We start from the raw sequence: 22,422 nt of genomic DNA on the forward strand, positions 1-22,422 counted from the left end.
GGTCTGAGCGATCTTTGTCTTCCGTGTCAAAATCACCATTTCTGAACGGAACAAACCATCACTCGATCGGTGTACTTCAGCGACACTTTTTATCAAATTAAAGAAGTAAAGCAAAACTTCCCTCATATGACTTTTTGTTCTTTAGAAAATTCATTGCAATTTTTAATTTTCTACTACAAGTTTATTAGCAATTATTGTGGAAATGGTGTTAATTTAATGCTGCCACAATAACAAAAAACAAAAAAAAAATTACAATCATGTTTTTCAACACTGTATCTTCAGGTTTGTTTTTTTGTTACCAAATTTTTTTTTCTACCTTTGGTAAATGTTTTCCCTGTTGTTGTTACAATTCCACAACAAAAGCTTCTCTAAAATTGCACTTTTTTTCATTATTTTTTTATACATACGAGTAGTATTATATTGACAAGCAACGAGGTGGACATCAGGAATTTTTTAACATCTAGCTTAACATTTGTTAAAGGAGAAGAAGGAAGAAGTTTTTGTGGTATTCGATATTCTTATTTCTGTTTAAAGATCTTAAGCGGCCCCCCATTTGGTTATGATCATATTAAAGACGATTAAACATGGAAATGCAACACACTCTCGTACATACAATAGGAAAATTTTTAAATATTTGTTGGTTTGTCCTTTTATTTTTATTATCTGACCAAACTGAGCAAACAAACAAAAAAAACATTTATATCGAAAGAAATATATTTTAATTATGCATAAAAAATATATTATATATGATTTCTTTTAAATATTTCTTTACCAATGTAAGACAAAGAGTGTAGTTGGGGGATTTCTTAGAAAACTTATAAATTTAAGATTTAATTGATTGTGTATATTTGGTTTGTTGTTGTTGTTTTTTTAGTTATAAATTGTCGTGTTTTCAGATAATTGTCGGTTGTTATGCGGTATAATGTTTTTTTGTGTGCATTAGTTTTCAGTTTAGTTTAGTTTGTTGTAGCCTGACATGGATGCAAAGAAATTATAGGAAGTTTTATACCAAAATTGCTCATCACGTTTAAGATTTTTTTATTTATTTAAGTATTTTCTATAGGTTTTTGCACTGGTTTTTTATTTGGTTTTTACTGTATTAATCAAACAGGTCATCTCAGAAGAGATGGTTTTAATTTGTGTTAAATTAAAGAGCATAGGTAACGTTTTGCAACAATTTAAAAACACTTTTAACCCGAAAACAGTTTTATAAATTGGCCTTGTTTAAATCTTTTTATTAACATTATTTCTAAAATCATTTAAATTCAATTTACAAATGTTAATTTTTATTACAGCCTCAAGTAGGAATTTTAACATACATTTACACAATTCAAAATATGTGGCAAACTTTATTGATTTCATAATTTCTAGCTGCTACCACATACTTATTACCTTTAAGCCTAAACCACAAACAAAATATCTCTGTGCATACTTTAGAAATATTGAAAGATTTATGATTATCGGATAATGAAAAAGCATAAAAAGCCATTAAAATTATAAATTGTTCAAAAGATAATATTTCTATTATTAATTACAATCAAGATCAAAGAAAAATCTAAACTAAAAAAACACAATTGTAACAAACCCAAACAGAAACATTAAACAAAATATGTATAAATAAAAATCAAAGTTTGTTAACAAAAACCCGGCACAACAATGTGTGTGGCCCTTAAGAAATAAATAATAAAAAAGCTTCCAAATGTATTTCAGTTTCATTTCGTTACTTTTTTTCATATATCACTCGCTGTAATCCTCCTTCTTCATCTCCTTGTGGCATGTTGAATTTAGTAAGCGTGATTTTTAGTTTACAACTTTTTGGTTGGACAAAAACAACAGCAGCGCTTGCAAACAACAAAAATATATAATTTCTTAGAAATAAACATCTACAGCTTAAGGCAAAAAAAGTAGCAACATGTTGTGATTTTTTTCCCCCAACTCTTTACTTAAACAACAACTACAATATGTTATGTATAAATGTATGTTTTATAAACTATAGAAAGCCAGCAACAAAAAAAATAAACAAAAATTGTAACAACAACGGATGCATTTTTCTGTTAAAGTTACTGTTGCTGCTGTTACAAAGTTTGTCTCCTGTTTGTTGAGTTTTTATTAATAAAGTAACAAAATTTGAAATCAAAAAAATACTAAAAAATTTAAAAGAAATTAAAACCATTGGTTTTTTTGCCTTCTGTTGCAACGAATTTGTAACACTTTATTTATAATTAAGAGTTTATCAGACTACAACAAAAAAATAGAGAAAGATAAATTTTTCATTAACAAGTAGGTGTCTCAAGTCTTTTGTTTTTTGTTGTTGTTTTTGAGGGAAATGTGGGCAAAAGTAGTTAATCTAAATAAATCGATATTTTGCATAAAATTAATGCAAATACTAGTGATTTGTTTTACTTTTTTAACATTTTATTAATTAGAGTTTGTTTTTAATGAAAAATGAAAACCATATTTATGAGAAAATTTAACGATGTCATTAATTTTTTCTATGAAAATTTTCCATATCTTTATTTACACTGTCAAACAAATTAAGACTTTTTGAATGGATCAGAATAGCTACCCTATAATTCTGAAAGGGCATGTTGAGTAAATCATTTTTGTAGAATAAACTTATAGTCCAGCTGGTCTGAGTTTTTTTTACGTGGATCAGATTTTTAGTTTTTTGACCGAAGAGGGCATTATACTAAATGAAAAAAATGTGGTAAGTTAATGTCTGAGAGAATTTTTATTGTCAGAGTTATATCGTGGAATTTTATGGGGATCATTTTTGTGGAAGATCTTAACCCTCTAGCTCCTCTCTAGGGTTAAATTTTGACCCTTTTTCGAGAAAATCAAAAAAACTCCTTTTTAAAAGGACATTTAAGGATTAAAATATTCTACAAAAATGTTTGCTCAAACATTTCAGAGGGGTCAATAAAGATACCAAAGTTGTAAATTAAGATCTTTACGCTTAATTAGCAAAATTACACGCCACATTGAGACATTTTTAAAAAAAAATCGACAAAAATCCAAAAATCAGCGAAAGTGCTGAAATTTGAAATATAAATACAATAAACATGCACACATATGTAAGTTATCTCTTTTAGTTCAAGATATTTAGGTTAATTTATTTATTTTTATTATTTTGCTCGATTTTTTTTTTAATTTTCCAAAGCAAATTTATTGATTTATAACAGTAGCTTTTAGTTTCAATTGATTAACTCTAATTTTAATTTGTCAAGAAAAACTTATCAATAACACAGCGATACAAAAGTGAACAAAAAAATTAAGGGCTTCTCATGTGAAAATTCTATTTTGGTCGAGGCCATAGGGTGCGGGAATACTTTTAGTTTTTCACGATCAATTCACTACAGCTAACAGTGAATGTGTTCCATCGGTTTCAACCTACCAGAGATGGTTTGTTCAGTTCAGTTGTGATTTTGACACGGAAGGCAAAGATCGCCAGGCCAGCCAAAAAGGTTTGAAGACCAAGAATTTGAGGCATTACTCTATGAAAATTGTTGTCAAACTCAACAAGAGCTTGCAAAATCATTGCAAACTACCCCAGCAGCAATTTCAAAACGTTTCGAGCAGCAGGATTCATCCAAAAACAGGGAAATTGGATGCCATACAAATTGAAACCGAGAGACCTTGAAAGACGATTTTGCATGTTCAAAATCATGCTTTAACTCTATAAAAGAAAATCAATTTTCCCTGAATCACTTGCAATGAAAAATTAATCCATTACGATAACCCAAAGTGTAAGAGATCGCATGTGAAGCCCGGACAACAAGCCGAATCGACACCAAAGCCAAATATCTATGGCGCTAATGTAATGCTCTGTAATTGATGGGAGCAAAAGGATCCTATCTATTATGAGCTGCTGAAATCTGACCGGACCATAACAGGGAACTTTTTTCTACCGGACGCAACTGATTCGTTTGAAGTGAACATTGATCGAAAACGCCTAGAATATGCGTCTAGACATGAAACAGTAATATTCCACTATGACAAAGCTCGGCCACATGTTGCAATACCTGTTAAAAAGTATTTAGAAGGAAGTGGTAGGGAAATTTGGCTCTCCCTTTTCATAGACTGTTAGTTGTTTCCATCCATGCAGTTGTTTCGATGGGTTACGCTTAACTTCGGAACAGAGTATCCGAAATTGGCTTTATTCGTTCTTGTCCTCAAAATTTTAGCAGTTCTTTTGTCTCGGATTCCATATGTTGCCAGAAATATGAGAAAAACTATGGCCTATACTTTAAATAAATGTATATTGTACAAATATTACAAAATAAAAACAAAATATTTAAAATAAAATTCTCATTTTTAAGTCATACACCAAATAATTTATAGACAAAAATATGTCTATAATATATAGACAAACAATTTTTATAGAAAAGTTATCGATAACTTTAATTTTCTATAGAAAAGTTATCGATAACTTTAATTTTCTATAGAAAAGTTATCGATAACTTAAGTTTTCAATAAAATTTTTGTAGATAACTTATATTGTTTATGGAAGTTTTCGATAACTTTAATATTCAATAGAAAGATTATCAATATATTTAATATACAATAGAAATATCGATAACCTTAATTTTCTTCAGAAAAGTTATCGATAATTTAAGTTTTCTATAGAAAATTGTCAACTACATAAACTTGCTATCGAAAATTTATCGAAAGCTTAAATTTTCGTTAGAGAATTTATCGATAACTTATAATTTCTATAAAAAAACATAATGATTACTTTGATTTCATACACAAAAGTTATCGATAACCTAAATATTCTCCAGAAAATTTAGCGCTTATTTAAAAATAATAATGTAGAAATTTAATCATCAACTTTCCAAGCAACATTTATCATTAATTTTAAGTTTCTGCTCTTATTTCCTTAAACGCTATCAACCTTTAAACCTATTTATAATATCTACCCCCAAAAAGTACATCCTTTCGAAGACCTAATGAAAACCAAACACAAAAATATTAAACTAAAATCATCTACCACGTACAAGTATAAAGAAATAAATACAACAAAGTCGAAACTGATAAATGATTTTATAAATGTTATGGTACATGCAAAGTCTTTCGCTTTTTTCTATAATTTTTACACTAATCCCAGGAATTAAACTTTAAACTTTGTTGCAGTCGTACTTATGTAGTAAGTATGTGGTATAACGTATAAATGATCTAGTTGCAAATGCACAGAGTTGTTCGAATTTCTTTCTCTACAACTGCACCAGCTCCTGTCTTCAAAAAATAAAAATGAAAACATACAAAAGCAGCAACAAATAACTCCTTATATTGGCACATTAGTAAAGGTCTTTTATCATATCTTGTATAGGAAAACAGTTTTTTTTTATGCCAAAACTTTTTATTGCCGTTGTTAGTAGTAGTGGTCCTGGTGCTAGTGGTGGTGGTAGCAATCGATTCCTTGGTAAATTCATTTTCCACGTAGTAGTATATCCGTTTTACATTATTCACAGCACAACATGAATATTTACTTGTTGCTGCTCATGTTTATTGAAAATTGTTGCAAACCAACGAACAACAACAAAAAACCGAAAACATTGAAAAATAATGCAAAATGAATAAAAAAAAAATAGAGTAGTACCTGTTGCAAACTATAAATGTTGTTTAATTTTTTAAAGTTGTCGTCATCCTTGTTGTTGTAGGTTTGAGCATAAGTATTGTTGCCTGGTAGCACGTGAATCTGTCTTTAGGTTTATTATTTAAGTTTTTTGTTTTTTTTTTTTTAAGGAGGGGGTATTTTTGGTTTTACTTTTCAGTTGAGGCTAAATACTTGAGCAAAATTGTTTAACATTTCATAATACCCAGGAGGAGGCTGTATCAGGCCATGACCTGTGTTGTGTAGTCATCATCAGCATACATTCGATCGGTTGGTCGGTCGGTCGGCTACATACATGTTATGTTGCATGTTATTGCTTTTAAATTGTTAAATAGGTTTTCAATGTTTATTTTGCATCTTTTTTTGTAGTGCTTTTGTGTTTTTTTTATCATTCTTTGATTTTGTGAAAATTAATACTTTTTCGAAGGTTTAATGGATGAGCTATTATTGATTAGTTTTTTTCATGATACTTGTTCTTTATAATTTATTGTATAGGGACAGTTGTGTTGTAAAAGTAATTAATTTGAGAAGAAAAAAAAAACTTGAGGACACATATTTAAATTGGAGTTTCTTTTTAATTTTTCCATAACTTCTTATGTTAGAAAAGTTGTCGATAATCTGAATTTATCTCAGAAAATTATAATATTTTTAAAAAAAATTATAACAATAATTTTGTATAGAAAACTTAATTTTTAAGTTGAAAAGATATTGATAACATTAATTTTCATTAGAAAGGTTATAGGTAATATGATTTTATATTGAAAAGTTATCGATAACTTTTATTTTCTATTGAAAAATTTTATTTTCTATTAAAAAGTTATCGATAACTTTGATTTTCTATGGAAAAGTTATTGATAACTTTAATTTTCTATAGAAAAGCTATCAATAACTTTTATTTTCTATAGAAAAGTTATCGAAAACTTTTATTTTCTATAGAAAAGTTATCGATAACTTTTATTTTCTATAGAAAAGTTATCGATAATTTGATTTTCCATAGAAAAGTTATCGATAACTTTAATTTTCTTAGAAAAGTTAGCGATAACTTTAATTTTTTACAGAAAAATTATCGCTAAGTTTGATTTTTTATAGTTATCGATAACTTATATAGTTATCGATAACTTATCGATAACTTTGATTTTCTATAGAAAAGTTATCGATAACAATAATATCTATAGAAAAGTAATCGATAACTTTGATTTTCTACAGAAACGTAATCGATAACTTTAATTTTTCATAGAAAAGTTATCGATAACATTGATTATCTACAGAAAAGTCATCGATAACTGGGCTTTTCATAGAAAATTTATCGATAACTTTGATTTATTATAGAAGAGTTATCGATAACTTAAATTTTTCATAGCAGAGTAATCGATAACTTTGATTTTTCATAGAAAAGTTATCGATAAATTTGATTTTCTATAGAAAACTTATCGATAACTTTGATTTTTTATAGAAAAGTTATCGATAACTTTAATTTTCTACAAAAAATTTATCGATAACTTTGATTTTCTACAGAAAAATTAAATAAAAGTTATTAAAAATTAGATCTTCCAGTCACAAACAATAAATAATTTAGTTGCTAAGTCAATTTAACACTTTTTAAGATTAGTTGAAAAAAATTTAAAATTTTATTTGGAGAATACTTTCAAAAGTGCATCTGAAAATAAATATAATAAAAAATAAAATTATGTAGTCTAAAGAGTACAAATGCATCTTAAATAAATCGAATCCGACATCGGCTTCATAAGATGCGAATATTTAAAATTAAAGTCAAAATAAATTTTCTGGATATTTAACAAAATTTAAATCGTGAATAAAATCGCGATAGAAAATTTGTAAATTTTATTTATCGATACCAAAGTTTAATTCCATTTTCGAATTAAAATTAAGTTTTATCACTTAATTCATAGGCTTAATTTGTACTTGAAATGTATTGAATTCATTCGTTTGAGAATGCATTCCATATAGAACTAATTCCTTATTGAATCATTAAAATTTTCTTTAATTCAAATCCGTTACAATTTTTCTGGATTAAGTAAATTTTTTTCAATTAATTTTATAAAAGAAAAAATATTTTAATTCAATTTGTATTGGATTTGAATTAACAAAAAATTCAAAGGCTGAATGAATTTTTTTATAAATTAATTCAACCATGATTCAATTCTATTTAAATAAAAGCCTTTGCATAAATCCTAGAAAGAAAGATGTTGGAAATGGATTTATGGAATGAATGGCTGACATCTTTATTTCCGAATTAAGATTTTAGTGAATTAAGCTGATTAATTAATTCGATGTTCTGATCAATATTTTCCACTTTCTATAAAAATTTTATCTATCATTATAATTTTCTTTAGAAACTCAATAATTTATTGTTATCTAATTTAAATTTTATTCAAATTATTCATAAATTGTTTAACTATTCTAACTTGTAAACAACATTTTAAAACTTCATAACTGTAATGGGTGGACTTTTGACATAATTTCCTGGCAATAAACGTCAATATTACCCAAAATATATTAATGATTTCTATTTGTGCCATAATAACATAATGTTTTCCTAGCTTCTTAAGTAGTTTTTCCAACGTCAATCATCACTGCCGACGTAGTATTATGATACAGATTTGTTTCAAAATATTTTAGCTCAATTATTGCCAATATAGTTTTGCTTACACTCACATAGACAGATAGATTTGCAGTCAATTTTTATTGGAGAAACCACAGCCACAAACCAATTGATTTTAGATTTTATTTCTGTTCAATTTTTCTTAAACTTTTGCTTTAGCTACAGCAAATCTTGCAACATTGAAACCCTTGCAGTTATAAAGTGTTGAACAAGTAAACTAATGACGCGTAAACTCTAACTTATAGTAGGAATACAGAAAAAAAAACAGTAAAGAAAAAACTGAAATAAAATTCAATACCTCAATAATATGTACGTTTAAAAGTACTGGTTATGATTTTCATATTGCATTCATAAAACAAAAGAAATAACCTGTAACTAGATCAATTTTGTAATACAAAAATGGTATCAAATATCTTTAAAAAAAAAACTAAAGCTATTAAAAGTTGCAGCAAATTTTTGTTTTTGGAGGCAGGGCTTCAAACACAAAATTTAAATGGTTTTACTTTTTAATATTCTTGAGGCCATATTAAATGATTTTTTCTCCTTTTTAACTTTAGATTATTGGCACCATTTAAGAAATTTTCATTTTTTTTTTTTGGTTCAATACAAAGTAAACATTAATGTTTATAACTACATGAGGAGTATGTTATAAAATTTAACCTTATCTTTTTAAAAATTAGTACATTTTAAAACACTAATTAATCGTTATGAAAAAAAAACCAGCTAACTCAGCCCCCGTATAAAGTTATAGCCACCTTTTAAAGTTTATTTTTGTTGACCAAAAACAACCAGAGCCAGACACAACCCACAATAATTTGTCACAATAAACGATCAAGTCGTCTGGTAGATCTCAAACACACTTGTCTAATGGTGGAACCAATAATGATCATTACGGAAAACTAGCAAATAATTACTGAAATTAAATGTATACAATTTTTATTCTCATAATAAAAAAAATTTGGAAAAATTATTTTTTTTTCATTAATAAGTTAAAAAAACAACTAAATATTAATTAATTTTATTTAGTTTTTGGTCATTGTTAATAAGTTGTTTTATTTCTCATGGTTTTTTTTAATTAAATCATAAAATTTCTTTAAAATGAAACAGTAATTATTTGGATTCAACAGGTTTCTCAATATGTTCTTTTAAGAATTCTTAAAAAAAAAGTTATTAACTTTACATTTACTGTTGGTATTTTAGTGAGGCGTTTCCTTAAAGCCGGATGTTTTAATACTCACTTGTATTTGCTGTTTTGTTAATATGAAAATTATATAGAATTTCAAAAAATATGCAAATTACCATTTGAAACACAACATGCAATAATGATTAATTATGGGAAAAGTTCTTGAATTATTACTTAGAACTATAGCAATGAAAGGGGTATAAGTAAAGAACACTGGTGTAAAATTAACGAAATAACAAATTAAAACATAAACAAGATCATTTTAATGGATTTTTGCTTAAAGTTTTCAAAAATAATTAAATCAACTGGCTTTTTTCTTAAGAGTGTTGAAAAGTAAACCGTGGCCAGTTGCAAAAATAAATTAATTGTTATATAACCTTTAAACTAAATACATATATGAAAACAATAGAGGTGGACCTAAGCTTTCAGTGAATTTGAGTTGTAATTAATCTTTTTATAATAAACTAGATATATATAAAATGAAAAGGTTTGAATAATTTCGTAATTATTGTTCTCAAGATATTTAAAAATAACTGTTTACTTTGTATGGGAGGTGGCTCACCCCCTATACCGATCCCTCCCATTCTTTTGTTAAACTTCATGCAGTGCAACGAAATTGATTCATATAATGTTTGAAGACGTTCACAATTATAGTTCCTGAGATATTGGAAAATAACTATTTACTTTGTATAATAAATGCCACGCCCACCAATACAATCCCACCCATTTCCAGCCAAACTCTTTATAGTGATAAGGAATAAATTTGTACAAAGTTTAAATTCTTTTACGATTATAGTTCTTCAGATATTCGAAATTAAAGATTTACATTGTATGGGAGGTGCCACGCCCACTAATACAATACCGCCAATTTTCAGCCAAACTAAATACAATTCGGCCGAAATTTTAAGACTACCACAACTATAGTTCTCCAGATATTCGAAAATAACTATTTACGTTGTATGGGGGGATCATTACCCCCTGTTCTGATTCGTCCCATTTTTGGTTAAACTTCATAAGAAATTGATTTGTATAAAGTTGAAGCAGATATTCGAATGGATGGTGCCACTCCCATTTTTACAATTCCGCCCACTTTCAGCAAGAAGCGCACAATGGTATCAAAGTAAATTCCGCGAAGTTTTTTTTTAATTTTTAAGGGAAGTGACACGCCCACTCTGAGGTTTTTATGTGTTTTATTCATACTATGGCTTATGATTGATTAATTTTTTTTGGAAATTGGAACTTATTTTAGTTGAGATATCCATACTGCACTCACTTTTTCACATTTATGATCAGTTTACTCTATCAAATCATCATGAATAGATTGACACTTGAACAATGTTACCAAATTAACCAAAGTTATTTTGTTTTATCGCAAAATTGTGTTCAACGTTAGGCTCCGTTTTGACTCCACTACATCCAGAAAAATGCACCGTTTGGTGCGGTGGCATCATCAAAAATGAATCCGAAGCTTGCGTTACTGATAATGATTTTTTGTTTTAAAATATGGATTTCATTGACCAGGGTGAGATGTGGTTTCATCAGGATGGCGCTACATGCCATACGATGACTGCAAGCATCGATCTGTTGAAATCAGAATTTGGCTAAAACTTGATTTCGAGAAATGAACCGGTTAATTGGCCTCCAAGGTCGAACGATTTGACACCTCCTGTGGGCTCACGCAAATGACGCCTTGGAGGCCAAAATGGTTTGTGCTATTCGGGACATAGAACAGCCACTGTGGCCGTATACCCGAAAGAATTTTCAAATGGTAATGTCATTCGATTAAAACAAAATTGTTGATTAAAATATACTTTTTTGTGTTATTTTTTACAATTTCAAGTTCTATCTGGTTCATTTATACCATTCTTAAAATATATAAAATTTTAACCTCTATAAAATACAAACCAAATCGAATTTAAAATATCTGATCAACTTCTAATTTTGTATGACCATAATGAATCTGTGTATCAAGTTTTAACAAATTTGAAAAGGGTAAGGTTCGATGCCTAGTTGAAAACCTCAATTATTTCATCTCGATTAGGCATCTGACTATGACGTGGACTATGATGTTGTCCTTGAACAATCTCAGTCTCATTTTGCCAAATGATTCTGAGCTGACTGAGTTAAATTAGTTGATGACTTCAAATCAATTTCCACAATTAGCTAAATTCATTAAAATTCTTTAAATTCCATTTATAAAACATACAAATCCAATTCCCATATTACAAAATATATACAAACCTCTTCATTTGCATAAGTAAAATTTAATTACCCAACATTAATCTTAATTCAATTTCCACTTTATGCTGGTTTTAATATTACATTCAATATAAATTAAACAATTTTTTGTTAACAAAATAAATTGCCAACAATTTAAATTCTTTCAAAATTGGCTGTGGCATTGTGCTTAATTTTGAAAATTAGTTTTGAGTTTTTTTTTTAATTTTTGGTTTGTCTCAAAATGCATCATGATGCCAATAGAAAATCATTAAATAAATTAACAAGTTGTAGTGTTAACAAATGTAAATAAATGACCAGCAATCATACAAACAATATGCAAAACACTTGTAACGACTTAATTGGCAAAATCATGGAAAATTTGGGAAAAAAAAACAAGATACCAAAAAAATTTTAACTAAATTAACGATATTAGTAGTGGGTTGTCAGAGATCATAAGAGACACTACTATTGATTAAAGTGCAATGAAATAATATTAATTAAATGTAATATTAGAATTTAAAAAAAAAAATTATTTGACATATAGACAACAATAGATTTGTTGTGGCAACCAAATTTTTATATAAGATTATATGTGCAACTGCTTCAGAAAAGGTGAATCCAATGAGTTTGATAATAAGATTATTTCAATTTGATTTTCTTAAATTTCTCTCAGATAGATGTCGGATGATGTAAATGATAGTCCATTAAATATATCACAGTATAACACCAACTATTAAACTATCAATAAACCACTTTCCGAGCCGATTTAACATCACTTAAACTTTTATCCATCAGTTCAATTAGATATTTCTTTAATTAGTTCAAAATCCATAGTATGTCAACAAAATATTATAAATATTTACAGTTGAGTTGTGGAAATATTTTTAAAACCTTCTTGAATGAAATCTGTGTCTTTTGATTTGCCTTATAACTCTAATTGTATTTGCCTTTTGATTTATTGTCTGTCCGTGGTTACACAGATCAGGAAAGAATAAAAAATACTCTATCGGCCTTAATTTTGTGTCCACATTTAAAAATGTTTAAATTGTTCTGCATTCATGCCATTCGGTTTTAACGCAACTTGTCCTCAGAATATTAATCTAAACTTTTTGGTACTAAAAATATTGCAAAGGTACTTTTTAAAACATTTGTTTAAGGTATGTCCAAAATTGTTGTTTGCAAAATCTTTAATAAAAGTAACTGTGGATCTTTTTAACATCTATAAAGTGATTTAAAAAATAAGTAAGAGAGCTATGTTCGGCTGTGCCGAATCTTATATACGCTTCACCAAATTATACTTTAAAATAAAATTTTTAAACATTTTTAGGTAAACAAAATTTAAAATTTTTTTTTATTTATTTTAAAAAAGTTTTTTTTCATTTTTTTTTTAAAAAATTGTTTGGTCGTTTTATTGAAAAAGAAGTTATGACAAAAATTAATTTTGGTGAAAAAAATTTCGGGTTAAAAAAAATTTTTCTCGAAATTGACCCATTGTAGGTCCAACTTATTATAGCCTTATATACATCGTTGCAATGGACTTTGAAATATCTATCATTGGATGTCCATATTGTCATTAAGACTTAGTAATCCAGATATAGGTAAAAAATAGGTCAAAAATCGAGGTTGTTCTGGTTTTTTCCTCATATCTCAGCCATTTGTGGACCGATTTTTCTGATTTTAAATAGGAAACTTCTCGAAAGCATGTCTGACAGAATTATTGAAGATTTGGATACCGGGGTCTTCAGAAAATCTGGGGTCTTCAGAAAATTGATTTCAACAGACACACAGAATTAATTAATCCAGATATAGATTAAAAATAGGCAAAAAATCGAGGTTATCCCGGTTTTTCGTCGATTTCAACATACATACAGATAAACGGACAGATGCACATGGCTATATCGACTTCGCTATCTATAACGATCCAGAATATATATACTTTGTGGGGTCGCAAATGAAAAATGTAGAAATTACAAACAGAATGACAAACTTGCCACTCATGGGGAAGGGTATAATAAGCGATTTTCAAAAACGAATAATTGACAAATTGATGTTCTTCAAATCACACTATTTTGTATGTATATTGAAATAGGTTTATTTAACTTGAAAGTAACACGAGTACATTGGATACAGGTTTGTTTACTCAAAAGTAAAACAAGTAAATCATGTGGATTCGATTTACAGAACTCCAAAATATGAGAATTCGTTTAAAAATCAAATCGTTATTCGGTTTCCATTTACAGAACTGGATGTATAATCCATGACCTTCAAGTGAATAATTAACTGATTTGTAAATTGTCTTGTATAATGAGCTGCAAGTGGTGAATTTTCCGAACCAAAAAAAAATATCTCTTTCGGCCCCTGGAACCCTTATCTATTTGTTTGGTTGTGATGTTATTTTCCATTAAAAATTCTGTTAGTTTTGTAGTTTTCAGGTATGAATTGTACCAAAAAAAAGTACTTTTTTTGATACCTAGTAGCACTAATTTTTACTAGTAGTTTTTTTTAAATTTATACCCTGGTGTTGATTTGCCACTGCGAATGTTTTTGTGACTTTTAGTAAATTGCTTTTGAATTTGAAAATTCTTTTTTAAGTTGAAGCGTAGGTGTTTGTTGAATTTTTTCGCAAATTTAGTTTTTTTTTTAATTTTGATCAAACAGTAAATGTTGGCAGCTGCTACTTGTTGGTCTAGCAAATTAATGAATTTACAACGTACAGTTAAAAATAATTGTATGCGACTTTAAATAAAATTTAAAAAAAAATGAATTTATTTTAAGACTGTATGTGTATTAAAAATTTGTAAATGTAAGTCTGGTCTCTTCTGATTTTTAAACAAAGACGACAAATAGAAAAAATAATTAAACATTGTTACAACTGCTTTAAGTACAAGCAATTAAAATCTTTAAACTTAAGATCTATTTACTTAGTTTTATAGCTGTAAAGACAATTCATTCATAAAATACATTCGTGGCTATTTCATATAATAAAACGTGCGTTTTCAATTTTTTTTATAACAATTCGAAAACATGAAACTGAATTTTTTTGGCCAGCTTTAGCAACTGGCAACGCATGAGTAAAACAGTTTATCTAGCAAAAAGAAACTCTTACTTTTTTTGTAAAAATGTTTTTGAAAAAAATTCAATTTAAATTTTTTTTAGTAACACTAACTAGCCATGCAATCAACTTTGACATGTCAAGTACTTCACGGATGTTAAATTATATGAACCAAATAAATAAAAATACCAATAGCAAAGATTTGTTGTTACCAATAGTACATAGTTTGTATTCAAAACACAGTTTCTTTATATAATGTCTACATAGTAGATCTTGATTTGGTTTGAATTTTTCTTTTTTTCTTTAATTTCATTTGGTCTGTATTAGGAAATTGAAAGTATGTTTTTAGAAACACGTTATTGCAATTTTGATGTCAATTGTAATTATTCACACTAAATTGAAAAAAATAAAATCAAAAAAAAAAAAAGTAGACATAAAATAAAACAACTGTGAAATGAAGACAAAAAAAAACTCAGACTCTGTTACCGACCCAGAAACAGAAACGGAGTAAGAAACTATTTTTGTATTTGTAACACTTGCATGTCGAAAATACACTCAGCAGATCTGCGTCAATAGTTTTGTTTTTTGTATCAATTGATTTTTATGGATATGGAAATGAAAATAAAATTTTCTTTAAATTTTTCAAACGAAAGTAATTGTTATGTAATTGGAAATTTTGGTCTTAAGTTTGTTAAGAGCAAAAATTCAATATAATTTGTATCATGAATATGGATTTTATTTTGAGGAAATATCAAAGAAGAAATCTGTTTTAAATTAATTTTAAAACGTTGGCGTATTAAGTGATTAAATGACACATAACTGCAACTAAAAATATAATTATATTATTGAACTATTATTTTGTTCACATAAGCGAAGCGAAGAAGTTTTATAAAATGTTCAATAGGCTTCAGTTCTTAAGTTAATTTGATCCTTTAGAGGAATATCTAACTCATTATCTTTACTCTAACTCTCCACTTAGCAATTTTTATTGCTAAACACAAGCGATAACGTCGGCAGAACAACAGCACAGCGATTGCTAATTGCTTTAGGTGGAAAATTATTTGAATTAATCGCACTGAATCATAGAAAGAAGAAATTTTACATTAATGACAACTGCACTGACAGATTATTGCTTAGCAATAATTGCTCAAGCAATCAGTAAAGCAATCATTGCGCAATGGATTGCTACATATGACAATTTCCGGTCTTCACTCATTGACGCAATCAAATTTGACAATTCCAGCAATAAATATTGCTACGTGGAGACCTGGGGTTATGATAGAATCCTAACTATTGTACAACTGATTATACTAATTTTGAACTGAAGCACTTACGGCTGATATATTTTTGGTACTTCGTCTGGAGCTTGGTCTCACGATATGTTCGTTGTTAGGGCTCAATATAAAGTGCAGAATATTCACAGAGGCATTGAAACGTGGCCATAATCCTAACCTAACAGTGATAGACTGATAAAAAATTCAAACTTTTTTCGATATTTATCTTAAAAACGTATTTAAAAAAAACACAAAACTAATTTTATTCTCTCTTCCTCTCTCATTACAGGATCGTGCGCGCAATGTTTCAGAGCGTTTATCATCCACCACCACTCTAACGGTCAACATAGCCGATTCCGATGATTTAGATCCCTCGTTTATATATCGTGGTTGTGTTTTACTCGATGGAGCCTGTATTAATCCAGAATATACAGCCTCTGTGCCAGCTGGCTCCCTACAAGGTGTGCTCACGGTGACACCCGAAAGAATACAAGCTGTAGATTTGGATACAATAAGTTCACCCATAAAATACTCATTTGCCCGTGGTATGCCGGGAAATTTTGCGGATTATTTTGAAATCGATGAACAAACAGGAGTACTAAAACAAATAAAAGCAGTAGATACCTCCACAGCCAAAAAGTATGATATTATAGTAAAAGCAGAAGAAGTATCCACTGCTAAAAGGTTTACCACAGCCAAATTGGCAATTAATGTAAAGCCGGTAGATGCCAATCCTCCGGTTATATCGGCCAGTTCGGTGCTGGGTTATGTGGATGAAAATTCTCCTTTGGGCACCAGGGTATTAGATGAGAATGGTAAACCCATATCCTTCAAGACCACGGATGCTGATTTAACCGAAGATGATCCCAAGCCAGATTATATTTACGAATTGACTACACCCTCCTTTGAGGTTACAGCCGATAGTATTTTGGTAGTTAATGAAGAAGGTTTGGATCGTGATCCTCCGGCTCCGGGCAAATATAAATTCCAAGTGGTGGCCCGAGAACCAAAGACGAATGCAGCCAGTGCTCCTTTAAGTTTAACAGTAATATTAAAGGATGTTAACGATAATGCTCCCAAAGTGGCTATGGTTCCTCCTGTAGCCATAACGGCAGGCGATGGCATACGTAAAGTGGCCAATGTGACAGCCACCGACAATGATGAAGGTGCCAATGCTGTAGTAACTTACTCTATTTATCATGTCTCCAACAATGGCATGCAAAAGTTTAATATCGATGAACAGACGGGAGAAATTGAAACACGTGGCCGTCTTTTGGCAGGAGAGCAGTACAGTATAACTGTACAGGCCTCGGATATAGGTGGTCTTTCATCTCAGGCTATTGTGGAAGTGACAGTAACCCCGGGACCTAATACAAAACCTCCTAAGTTTGTTAAGCCCGTGTATGAGGTGCAGGTTAGTGAGGGAGCCGAAATCAATTCTACCGTTACTGTGGTACATGCTGAAGATCCCGAAAATGATCCTGTTATATATTCCATTATTTCGGGCAATGACTTGAGACAATTTGCCGTAGGCCAAGAATCTGGCGTTATAGCTGTGATACGTAAATTGGATCGTGAAAGTTTAACCAGATATCAGCTGATTGTTAAGGCCGAAGATAATGGTGGTCTTTCTAGCACGGCTACGGTCAATGTCAAAGTCACCGACATTAATGATAAGAATCCCGAATTCGATGAATCTACCTTGCCCTATGTGTTCCATGTCGAAGAGGGTAAGGCTAAAGCTTTTGTAGGCATTGTTCATGCCACCGATGCTGATGAGGGCATAAATGCTGAAATTACCTATTTCATACCCAACGATATACCTTTTGCCATCAATGGCTCTTCGGGAGAAATTCGTACGTCCACAGCCTTGGATTATGAAAAGCAAAACGAATATCGTTTTGTTGTGACGGCCAAAGATGGTGCTCCAGATGCTCGTTTAGGTACTGCCAGTGTTACTGTTATGGTAAAAGATCTGCCCGATGAAGTGCCCAAATTCACTGATTCTCGCATAGATGTACGCATAGCTGAAAATGAGCCAGATGTAACAGTGGCCACGGTGCAAGCAATTGATCCGGATACCATGCCTGAAATAACTTATGTCATACGTAAAGGAGCTACGGATCTCTTTAAGGTCAATCCTCAAACTGGTGAAATAAGAACAACCAAGGGTTTGGACTACGAAAAGCAAAAGGTGCACGAATTGATAGTGGGGACCATAGAAAATGATGGCAACAGTGCTGGGGATACCATCAAAGTTGTGGTAGAAGTCGAAGATCGCAATGATGTGCGTCCAGTATTTGTGTCGGTACCCGAACCAGTTACAGTTAATGATGATCAGCCTATAGGTGCCATGATAGCCACCATGCCAGCCATAGATGGTGATGGCTCGTCTCCAGGTAATGTGGTGCGTTACGAAATGGTGGGTAGAGGCAAAGCCTTAAAATATTTCCAAGTCGATCCCGACACTGGCGCCATACGTATACGCGATGAATTGCGCAAGGAAGAAGACACTGAGTATCAAGTAGACATCAGAGCCTATGATATGGGTGAACCTCAGTTGAGCTCTGTGGCCACTTTGCCCGTATTTGTTCGACATTTGCTAACCGATCCTAATGAAGACAATATGATGGAAGGTCGTTTAGATAATGGTGTTATCATGTCCCCCGAAAGTTTGGGTTTGGCCTTTAGTGACGACAGCTATACTACGGGTGTACCGGAAACTACTGGTATCAATGCCACCATTAAACTTATACAGGTGATCAATTCTAAAAAGTCGGTTAAATCAAATCCCGGTTTCAAGTGTGAAATCATTAAAGGCAATGATCTGGGTCTGTTCAATGTTACCCAAGAGGATCATGGTTGTGGCATAAAACTAATCAAACATTTGGATTTTGAAAATAAGACAGCGCATTCTTTGGACTTGAAATTGATATCCCATAAATATTTCATTAATCCACAAAAGAGCACCACCACAGTTAAGATTATAGTACAAGATGAAAATGATAATGCGCCCGAATTTATCTACAACAGGGCCAGGGGCCGCAAAGACACTTTCTATGCAGTGGTTACACCTGAGATGGATATAGATACACCCATATTGCAGGTGAGGGCCACAGACAGAGATTCGGGTAAATTTGGCATGATACGTTACAAGATATTCGATGAGGAGGACAACAATATAAGCAATGATAATTTGGTAAGTAGTGTTAAGCTTATTTTTTCATTGAAAAGTCTATAATGTATCCTTTTTATTCCAGCCCACCACCTATTTTGCAATGACCGAGGAAACTGGTATTTTACGCACCGCCAAATCATTCGGTGAGAATGCTCACTTCCCCATGATATTCTATGTGGAGGCTCGCGACAACGATGGCCAGGAAATGGGTTCACATCGCACACGTGCACGCATTGTCATCAACCAGATAACCGATCTAAATCGTCTCTCTTTGGTGTTCTCCGATGCCACACCCAACGAGTTGCGCAATCAATATGCCGCCTTAGAGGAATTATTTTCCGAAAAAACTGGCGGTTTAATAACCGGCATAGAACGTTTTAGTAATCGTAAATTTTTAAATGAAAATGGTACGATTTTGGAAAATCCCTCAGCTACCGATGTTTGGTTCTATCTAATCGATCCCAAAACCGAGGCAATACTGCAACGTAATTCTACAGTTGTTCAGGAAACTCTGTTGGAACCTACTGCCAGGGCAGAATTGAATTTTGCCGCCTCAGGTGTGGCCAGAGCCACGGCAGAGGGTATATACCCACCAATTGAATTGAAACAGCAAGTACTTAGCAAGGTAAGAGGAAATTAAGGAATTTTTATCAATCCGGATGTATTAAATAAAATATTTTTGATGTTTTTTCTAGATATTGCCAATAGCCATTAATGATGAAGTTTTCCCTTACACACTGATTGCGATTTCCATAATTATATTGATTTTGGGTACGATTGGTATCATCTATATATGCATATCTTGGTCAAAGTAAGTATTGCGAAAATTTACATATATAAACAGGAACAAATAAAGGAGCCTATATCCATAGTTTGATTCGATTAAGAAAAGTATGCAATGACATATAGAATTATATATAGAGACGAGTCACTCTGTTTTGGCAAAAATAATGTAACAAATCCACAATAAAATACATTGACTAATATGTATTTTGTTGTTGCAAGAGTTAAGTTTTTGACAGCAGACTTACGGCTTTGACAATGACATCTCCTCTCTATGAATTATGATTTATTCTCTTAAATTCGTTCAATTGCGAATATTTTCAAATTAAATTATGCAGTACTATCATTATGATCATCTTATTTAATTAATTCACTTTAAAAGTGTTCATTTGGATTTTTAATTAAATCACCCCGTAACTATGGGAATGAATATTACAATCGTTATTTTTTTCGATAAGAAAACTTCCCACAACTTATTAAAATAAGCCACAGGTTTCTATTTAGAATTGAAGTTCTAACAATTGTTTGTGCAATAACAAACAAATTATTACGAATTGTTACAAGTTATTAATTTAACGAGCATAAATCTCTTAAAAATGATGGTATCCACATAAAATTCTACAGCAATAATTTTATGGCTATCGGTCCACATACATACAAAGCTAACAAAAATCTTTCACAAAAATAAATTATTTTAATTAAAACAAAAGGTTTTTGCTCATTTACTCAATGTAGGGTATTATATAGCGGCCTTGACCTACCATACTTTCATACTTGTTTTCAAATAAATTATTCCAATAATTCCAATAATTAACCCAATATTCACTCTACTTTCAGGTACAAGAACTTTAAACAACGTATGCGCCAATATTCAACACCCAGTCCAACACGTTACGATCCTGTCATAGTAAACTCCCAAGCCTCTAATGGTGGTGATACTGTTGCCAATCTCAAGGAGTATGAAACTCAAGTTCTAGCCATGGCTGTGCCACCAGATGGTGATGATGAATTACAAATTGATTTCAGTGCCAAAAATCATGCCTTCTCACTCGATAACGTTAGTTATATAACACACAAAGAACACAACGGCAGCTCCAGTGGCGGTCAGACTAGTCCCTCACATTCGGAAGCTACTACAGCAACAATTGCCACCCTACGAAGAAATAACAATAATAATTTGAATAATATGTCGGCCAATAACAATATTAACAATCATACCATGAACAATCGACAAAATACCTTTAATCGCACCCTGGAAATGAATGTGCGCAACAATGCGAATCCTTTGGCAGCCAATGGTACTCTACCGGGAACACTGACACTGGGTCGTATTAAGCATCAAAACTCAAATCATTATCAGAATGGTGGATATAAATTGGATACGGTTAGTCGCAATAATTTGGCAAATGTACAAAATAATGCGTACAGTACATTGGGCCGAAGGGGGAATACTTTTGGCAACAATAGCAATGCGAATAATGGTGAAATGGGCAATGGTGAATTAATGACAAATACTTTGGGTAGAAATCATCAGCACAATATACAACGAGGATATAATGAAGTGCCTATAGCAAATCCATTATTTCAAAGGTTAGTATTGCAAGAAATAAAGAAATTTTGAAAATGTTTTATAAAAAAATTCCGTTGTACTTATTTTCTTTATGTATTTTCCCAGATCTAATGGTGATTTAAGTCACATAAGTCCTTCAAACGATAATGTCACCTTCGGTAAACGTGATTATGGTCAAATGGGTTTTTCCTACTTAAATGATTTGGATCGCTCCGAAGTCGAAACTACAACCGAATTATGAAAAATTTCGAATACAAAACGAAAATAAAACAAATCCCTCAACAAGCCAAAATACTTTTTTAAAAATATTTTAGTTAATTTGTAAAAAACACATAAATAAAAATGCAATAGTTTTAACATAATATTAAAAATATAATTAAACAAATAAACTGCAATTTTGTTGCCATTAAGTTAACATATAATAAATTATGTACATATGTAGCATATGTATGTAAAAACGAAACGAAAATTAAACATTACTTAAGACTTTTTTTGTAAATATTTAAATAATGTAACTAAAAAAAACAAAAAATTATTTATAAAATAGTCATTATATATTAAGATGTGATTTATGTTTATTATAAAGCGACTATAAAACTTCCATAAATATATTTCATATTTAGAATATATTGTATTTTTTTTTATTTTTTAATTATTTAATAAGTGTAAATGTTTTTTAAATATTTAAGTAGTTAGTTTATTGAAAGAAACAATGTTTTTAATATAGTATATATATAAATATAAAATAAGTATAAACAAATATTTTTAAAACAATTACTGATGACATGTTAAGGAAAATTTAGTGAAAAACCGAAAATAAATTTGTAATATAAAAACTATTTGAAAACAAATGTTTTTCTTTAAAATAATGGTAACTTTTTGTTTATAACACACCCTGTGTTGGGCTATTGACTATAGAAAATAC

The 22,422-nt window shown here is 30.4% G+C and overlaps 1 protein-coding gene across 2 annotated transcripts in view; it reads left to right on the plus strand.

Moving 5' to 3' along the window:
- Positions 1-22,348, plus strand: part of Cad99C (cadherin-99C) — a 287,105-nt gene extending 264,757 nt beyond the window's left edge. For both annotated transcript variants that reach the window (XM_065515250.1, XM_065515249.1), the window contains 5 exons: positions 16,256-19,165; positions 19,227-19,769; positions 19,840-19,955; positions 20,765-21,517; positions 21,603-22,348. In XM_065515250.1, the coding sequence (XP_065371322.1) occupies positions 16,256-19,165; positions 19,227-19,769; positions 19,840-19,955; positions 20,765-21,517; positions 21,603-21,738 (4,458 nt within the window). In that variant the 3' untranslated portion in view covers positions 21,739-22,348. The remainder of the gene's footprint in view (positions 1-16,255; positions 19,166-19,226; positions 19,770-19,839; positions 19,956-20,764; positions 21,518-21,602) is intronic.
- The last annotated feature ends 74 nt before the right edge of the window (positions 22,349-22,422 follow it).

Source organism: Calliphora vicina, chromosome 1 (genome assembly GCF_958450345.1).
Source record: "Calliphora vicina chromosome 1, idCalVici1.1, whole genome shotgun sequence".
Lineage (NCBI taxonomy): Eukaryota > Metazoa > Arthropoda > Insecta > Diptera > Calliphoridae > Calliphora > Calliphora vicina.